Genomic DNA, 7,607 nt, shown 5'->3' with positions numbered 1-7,607 from the left:
TCTTGCTGAAACAGGAGTCCTTGCCACACCTCTGTTGCCTTCCTTTGTAATCAAAAGCTCCATTCTTTCATAATAATCTCCATTTTAATCTAGTACAAAAAAGCATTTTACTCTTAGGGATTTCATTAAACTGCCTATTCCAGCTCTAGCAGTACTGTGAACTTAATGACTCAAAAATGTGCTGAAGTACAAGTTAGGTAGAAGGGATCAATAACAATTTATGAGGAAAAGGCCAGCCCAGGATAAGCAAGAGGTTTCAATAAGACACAAGAAACTCAGCTTGAGGAAAGTACCATCATATCCCTGTTCCAGGAATCAAACACATGTTATTTCAAACTTACACGCTGCAAAATCTTTCAAAACAACCCCCCCCATTATTCTTTTAAACTAGTTTGAACTTCCTATGATTTAACAAAGATGTAATCATATCCGCAAAGATCCCAGACCTCCTCATGAGCATCTTAAAAAGTAGGAATGAATCACTTCCCTGTATGACAACCAACTTGGTGATGCCATGATCCTGGAAATGACAGTTGAACAGTCAAAGGCAAGCACTCAAAAGAAAATAAAAGCATTTAATGCAAAACATTTTACCAAAAGTTTTTACAGCAATTTCATATAAATGGAGTCTTCTCTTAAAACAGGAATCCACTGGTAGAAATGTCTTGTTACAAAGCTGATTACAAAACTATCTCCTCAGCCACATAGAGAGGTAGGGAGGGTACTTCTGTCAGCTGAAAACATCTAACATTAACTGAGAAGTAATGTTCAGGCCACATCTAAGTGATGGTTACACACATACGTTTTTGGATTAAAACTCCACAGGCTGATATATCTCTACCCCATAAGGCCTTTATTAAGCTTCCTAATAATTTGTGGGTATGCAATGGAAATATCTTCCCATCAGCTGTATTATATGGTTTTCCCTAATGCTGGGAAAACTGATGTCAGGGCAGACTATGGCGTGTGTTCCCCTGCAAGGGATGGGTGGGGGGGAAAAAAAAAAAGAATAAAAAAAAAAAAAAAATGTTTCTATTCCTGCTCAGTTTCTCCAAGCTGTAGTTTCTGGGACCCAAGGGCAGGTTTGAACTGCGCATCCTGGCCCCTCTGGCTGCCCAGTGGCTCAGAGAAGGCCAGTCATCGGGTGAAACAAGTGGTGCATCTACCCCAGGCTCCCCATCTAGATTTGCTCCTTCCAAGGCTATCAGAATCTTAAATGGGTACAGAGAGAGCTCATTTCAGAGTGAGCAAGGCCCTGTGCAGACTGACAGCAGTCAGTCAAGCCAGGATCCTGGCAGGCCTGCCAAGAGCAAGAGACAGAATTGGTCCTGGTTAAGAACTACCAAAAAGGCAGCTGGAAAGGAAGGGCAGGAGAGGCTGGAGCCCTCTCCTCCCCTCTGCAGAGCACTACAGCAGCACAGGCGCTTCCCCAGCACATTAATTCATCCCTTCCTTTGGCACACTTGGCTCGTCTGGAAATGATTACCTGTAAAAGGAGCTCTTTCACCAACGTAGCTGTTCACTGAAGTAGCGTCCTGCAAGGCTGGGCTTTGCCTGGTCTGCTGCCAGCCAGGCAGAGAAAGGCTCCAGCTAATCCCCTGCAGAGCTGGGCTGCCTGCTCCCCGCTTAGCAAAACAACAACAAAAAGGCCTTCGAGGAAGATGCAGTGGGGGGAATGCCGCTCCCTAGAAAACAAAGCCACATTAACCAGCCTTAACAAAGCAACAGTTTTCTTCCTCAGGGGAAGGGCAGGCTGGTGCCTTCCCTCCCCAGGACAGACTGTCTTTTGGGCTCTCTGGGGACATGTGGGAAGCCGCCTTTTCTTTTTCTGCTGTGCTGCTCCAGTGCTAGGCTCCCCACGCTGCTACCAGGAGCTGAAGTCCCCGAAGCCTGTGCTCTTCTTCTCTTTCTTTGCAGCTGTGCTGGTTGAGGGCCCATCATCTTCCATGCTGCGCTTCCTGGAGCCAAAATGAAAGCAACTTTCAGGGACTATTTACTGTTCAGTGGGACCAGGGCAGCTGGATGCCTTTCCTCTCCAAGCATCAGCTATGCTGGAGCCAGCTCACTCCTTATCAGTTAGAGAGCAGAGAAAGCTCCATGCCAGCATGGCAGGACTTTAGCATACCCAAAAAGAGGGAGAGTGTGCCAGTCTGTGGGGATGGTTCAGGTCAGGCTTTGAACGCCTCAGGAACGTGTTCGAAACCCAAGTTCTCCAGACCAGAGCTGCAGATTTAACAGCTGTACTTTTTTAGCACAGTCACGACGAAAATGTGAGCCACAAGTTCTCACCCCACCTTCTCACCTGCATTTGTAGCAGCAAAAGGATTTATGGGGAATTAGGTGTTAAAGCAGCTGGACATGTTTTTCAGACCCTTTCCTGTTTCTTGAGCACAGCTTGTTGCAGTCGCTGCTGCTATTCCCAGCCTCTCTCAAGCAGAGTTTGCAAACCCATGGAAACACTATGGAGCCAGCTCACATACTGTGGTTTCATTGTCAGGTACCAGTAGCGAACAGGGAGAACCAAAAACCCTGAACCTGCCAAAAGGCTGCTATGGACCAGACTCCCAAAGCAGGCTGCAGTGAGTGACGGACTAGGAATGAAAACCTCCTTTCTATACTACTTGGTCCTTTCCACAGAGCAGCAAATTCTGCCTGGGTTTCCTCTGTAAATACAGTGCAGAATGGCAGCAGTTTTAAGCTGAATGTAATACTTTAAGAAAAAAGCAGTATTTTGTAACTGAAACATTTTACTGACCCACAAAACTGACCTACCCGGGCTAACACATTTTTGTTCTCACAGTTACGCAAATACCTGTAAATCACAGAGGCACACACACGCTGATTAAATAGTTGTCCAGATCTGTGTATGCATAATTGCACACCTTTATGCAGCAGACAGACGACAGCATTTTGTGAATGCTTTTAGAGAAGTCTGGAAAAATCAAGTGGAAGGCATTCATTTTAATTTTTCCAAAACTCATGCTAAGCTGCTGCTCAGGCAGATTCTGCGCTTTCCTTAGGAAAGCAAGTGATGCTGCCAATCCAATGGGTGTACAAAGGGTGTCTGGGAGAGGATGCTTTAGGACAAGCCTGTACAACCAGCCAGGTACCCCGGAGCTACTAGCCAGATGCCCTGTGCTCCCACAGCAAGCCTGGGAACCTGCTCCCCTTTCCGACCACTTCAGTTGTGCTGGTACAACTGTTTGTGCAGCTGAACAGGGAACCAGATCAGCAGGCTGATACGGGTTTAAGGCAACTACTTTGTACAGGGCAGAAGCTGCTAAAAGAGAAACATCTGCGGGACCATGGCCTTCAGAAGTAACTGCAGAAGAAGAAGAGAGTAAAAGATGGTGTAGGAAGTGACACAGTACAGTTCCTCAAGGACTTCTGAATTGTGGAAATATATCTACAGTTCAGAAGTCAACAAACGCTGTTAAAGACCAACTTGGTCATGTTCAAGTGCTAAAAGGAAAGCTCAGTTAACTTGTAATCTTGAAGAGCATCAGGAGGGAACTCTTGACCGTTACGACTGCATGAAAGTGTTTTTGCAAAGCCTGCTGGCACAAACCGAACATCTGAGCAATGGCACTGGACAAGGTCAGTGTCCAGCAGGAAAGGGAACTAAAACACTCAACAAAGATCAGATGGGCAGGGTACTCACGCTGCAGCCATGTTGATGTATTTTCCAATCCCCTGCCGGTAAGTTTTAGGAGTCTGGACCTCTTTCTTTGGTGGGATCACCTCAGCTTTTGCTTTGGCTGCTGCTTCTTCTAGCTGGACCTTCTCTCTTTCAGCAGCAACCTGTGGGAAGCAAAGAGTTCACTCTGTTGAATGAGCTAGTCCAGCATAAGGAGAAAATGCCTACAATTCTTTGAAGCTTTAAAGCACTCTAAACCAGCAATCAGCACCACTGTGATTACAAGGCAGACTTTGGAGACAGACTTCAAGGGCCACTACAAACAGGCTGTCTGAAGCCATTATAACAAGACTCCTCTCTTCTCACCTGCAGCTACCCATAGCTACTGGAAGCATTTGGAAAGGAAACCATTGGAAGTGTGACAGACTGAGAGCCATGCCAGTCTCAGTTACAAGACTTCTCTGCTAAAAGAGCAGTGATGATCCTGGCACACAAGACAATGCTGAATGGCAGCTTTTTAATTTTAGCTTGGAACCATATGGGCCAGGGGGCTGCCCATGTTCAAAGAAAAGGCATTAAGTTACAAAGCTCTCCAAAGAAGAGCTTTGGTCTTTCAAGAAAACCAACTAACCAACTACCCTCACCTGGGCATCTGCTTCTTCATATGGATCAACAAAAACGGTTGTTGTCTCAATTCGTATTTCCTCCTGGGAGCAGAAAAGAAGAAGAGCAATTCAGTCTGGTGATTAAGTTACACCACCTCCTCCAAGTCTGGCTTTCAGAGAAGCATCAGTGTGGTGAACTGCATTGCCACGCAAGGCCGTATGTGTTTGCTCCCTCCTGCACAGCCCCTGGTGCTTCACACATACCTTGGGACGGTCTGTTTTGGGGTCACTTTCCACATTCTCCATAGCAGTCAGAGTCTCAAAGCCACCAACCACCCTAAAAGAGGAAGGACACAATTTCCAGCTGTCACAACACACTCAAAATGTTCCTGCACCCTTACATCTAGTATACCAAATTTATACCCACTACCCTAGCAGATTTGTCTGGAAACCCAGTAGCTACACAAAGAGAGGACAAGTGACCGTGAACAGCCATCTGTGCAACACACAAACCTACTTCAAAATGGGTTCACTTTCTAATGCTATGTCCATAGATTTGGAGCTCATTTGTCACCCCTATGAGCTTTGAAAAACAAATCAACAGACTTGGTTGAGAAAGCAAATGTTTTCATTAACTTCTGATTTTTTTACTTTTTAGGTTTCTTTTTTTGAATTGTGTATCAGACCAAAGGGTGTCACTAGCAAGAAAGGGAACTGTAACTGGCTTTACTGGGGAGCAGTGACAGAGCTGCCTGTAAGAACACCACTAACACAGAAAGCACAGCATTGCTCTAAAGCACATCATGACCATGAGCTCGTGAAGGCTCTGGGAAGGCAGAAGCACATCAAGTCACAGCCACAAGATAACATCAGGACACTTTTCAGTGCAGTTTTTATTTAGGAGGACATTAGATCCCTGGCCTCTAGTTTTTCAAGTCAACATATCCAAATACTTGCATGGAAATGTTTAAGAAAGGCTGAAGACTTTCTGGACTGTTGTGTGTTCATTTTTAAAAAAAGTATGGAACAATGAGGAGGTTCCAGAAAAGGATATTTGGAAAGCATAAATGGGGTGACCCAGATAACGATAAGTCTGTCATCTATCCCAGCAAAATAATGGAATAGCAGAGACAGGACATGATTAAGAAAGAAAGGAAATAAGTAATGGCAATCAACAAGGTTTTGTGGAAAACAGTCTGTCAAACAACCTTCTATCTTTGAGACGACAGATGTGGTTAACAGGGATAACAGTGTCCACGGAACAGACTGCTGGAAGGCGGCGGATACTTTGACTGAGAAACTAGGACGATAAGAAGTTAACCCAGCACATATTAAACAAACAAATGTGCTGACAGGTGTCAAAATCTAATTTTGAATAGGAACCACTGAGTCAGTACATTTCCAGAGAGGTCCTGCTGGGATCAGATCCTGGTCCCAGGGTATTTAACACTTTTATCTACACCATCATCCACAATTAAATTTGAAAACAGCTATACTTAGAAGAGCAGTAAATAAAGACAAAGACAGGCTGTTGATGCCGAGCGATCCAGAACCCTTAGAAAAGGAGGCTGTAGCTGGACAACATCTGTTTTAATAGAGCCAAGCTGCATGGCCAGGAACCAAAAATACAAGCCCATATTAATGGCTGTGGGACAATGAGAAGCAGCCATAATTCTCAAAAACTCTGCTCCTGGAGCCAGAGGAGTCTGGGACCAGGAACTCAGCATCAAGGCCAGGAGCCACCATTAAGGAGCCCTAGCTAGACCCTAATGCATTTTGGTGATGCTCACGAACCTTCAGTCACTGTGCTAATCAAACCTTATTGGGAATACATTGTCACTTGTACATATTAAAAGGCTGTGATAGACATGGCACTCACAGGTTATCAGTAAATGACCTAAATAGTCTATTTTGGCATGATTATAAAGGGCTAAGGGGGAAGAAGACAAAGGTGTTAGGCCTGCAGGGTGTGTCATTCTCTTTTCTTCTTAGCTTCTTGTCCCTAAAATGGAAAATTACTTTCTTTTATACCTCTGCATTCTATAACATTTTGCACAGAGAGTATCTCTATGCATATTACAGTGTCAGCACAGTGAGCTCTCAATATAGGTTTATGGTTTTAAACACTGCCATAATATCAATAAAAACCAAAAATTAATTTGAATGCAAACGACCAGCTCAGAGAGCTCTGACCAGAGAACTGGAAATAACTTACTATTCACTTCTGTTTAGGGAGCACTTGGAAGCTTTGTCAAGGATCAGGCCCAGCTGAAGCTGGTGTTTCATCAGTAAAAAATAAAATCCAAAAAGGACAAGATCTGATTGCAAACATCACCTGTCCAGTAAAAACTGAACTACACACTAAGCAGGACACTCATGACTGGATGCAAAAAGACCCGGAATATTCCAACTTAACGTCTCAAGCTGTAAAGGACTTTGCAAGCTTTCCTCTGATTTATCTAAGTAGAGATACAATGTACCCACAGGCTCTTGAAACATTACATGTTGTTATTGTCAAATCTCATGATGTTACATTGCAGCACTAAAATCAGTTTGATTTTAGCACTAAAATCAGTTTGATATAATGTGTCTAAGCCTGTGCACTGGTATCTGTTACAGCAATTGCTCCTCACACAATGAGGAAACCAACACACCAGAGTAGTTTTGGGGATTCTTTGCCTGTCCTACAACACATTCTGACTGTAAGAAGAAAAGTTCATGGACATCTGAAAAAAGCCCAGACAAGTTATATGAAGAAAAGACCATCAGGTCAATACATTAAAGCATTTAAAAAACCCTCTAAAGAGAGTGCCACTACTTAATATTGTAGTATTCACTAACTTTAGAAAAAAAAAGATAAAATCTATCCTACGAATAAACAGGAATCTCAGCATAAGGAACTCTGTACATCATTTTCATTAAAACAAAATGCAAACTCCAGAAATTTAGACTAATATATATCCCTTTACACTCTTCACATGTGCTAAATGCATTAACCGGACAGCAACAGTTCACACGGCATTAGCCTTTTTCACACAACATCACTTGTGCTAAGTTGGGAGTGCAGTAGGGAAGTGAAGAGAGAAGGTCAGAAACAAGCTTAGCCTTTTTCCCACTGTTTCTGGCTCTGTGCCTTCCATAAGGTGCCACTGCTTTGTCCTAAATTGACTAAGTGAGGTTTAAACAGATGTTCAGATGACCGCCAAGAGAGGAAAAGATGATACCTTCAAGACACCATTTACGTTAGACCAACCAGTGAAACCGAGGGTTTGTTGTGTGCTTCCAGTAGATGCTGAACAGAGAAATGATGATCTCAACTATATATTTAGCTCAGCATCCCTGAGACAGCTTGTTGTATTTTTAGA

General features: G+C 43.7%; 1 protein-coding gene across 1 annotated transcript in view; it reads right to left on the bottom strand.

Moving 5' to 3' along the window:
• Positions 1-285: 285 nt before the first annotated feature.
• The window catches only part of PPIL2 (peptidylprolyl isomerase like 2), a 71,563-nt gene continuing 64,241 nt past the window's right edge, over positions 286-7,607 (bottom strand). Inside the window, exons 17-20 of the mRNA XM_030500908.1 lie at positions 4,507-4,579; positions 4,282-4,344; positions 3,662-3,801; positions 286-1,958 (exon numbers count right to left, since the gene is read on the bottom strand). Of these exons, the coding sequence (XP_030356768.1) occupies positions 1,865-1,958; positions 3,662-3,801; positions 4,282-4,344; positions 4,507-4,579 (370 nt within the window). The 3' untranslated portion in view covers positions 286-1,864. The remainder of the gene's footprint in view (positions 1,959-3,661; positions 3,802-4,281; positions 4,345-4,506; positions 4,580-7,607) is intronic.

The sequence above is a fragment of the Strigops habroptila genome, chromosome 11, assembly GCF_004027225.2.
Source record: "Strigops habroptila isolate Jane chromosome 11, bStrHab1.2.pri, whole genome shotgun sequence".
In the NCBI taxonomy this organism is placed as follows: Eukaryota; Metazoa; Chordata; class Aves; order Psittaciformes; family Psittacidae; genus Strigops; species Strigops habroptila.
Note: the sequence above shows the minus strand (reverse complement) of the source record. Positions and strands in the feature narration are given on the sequence as shown.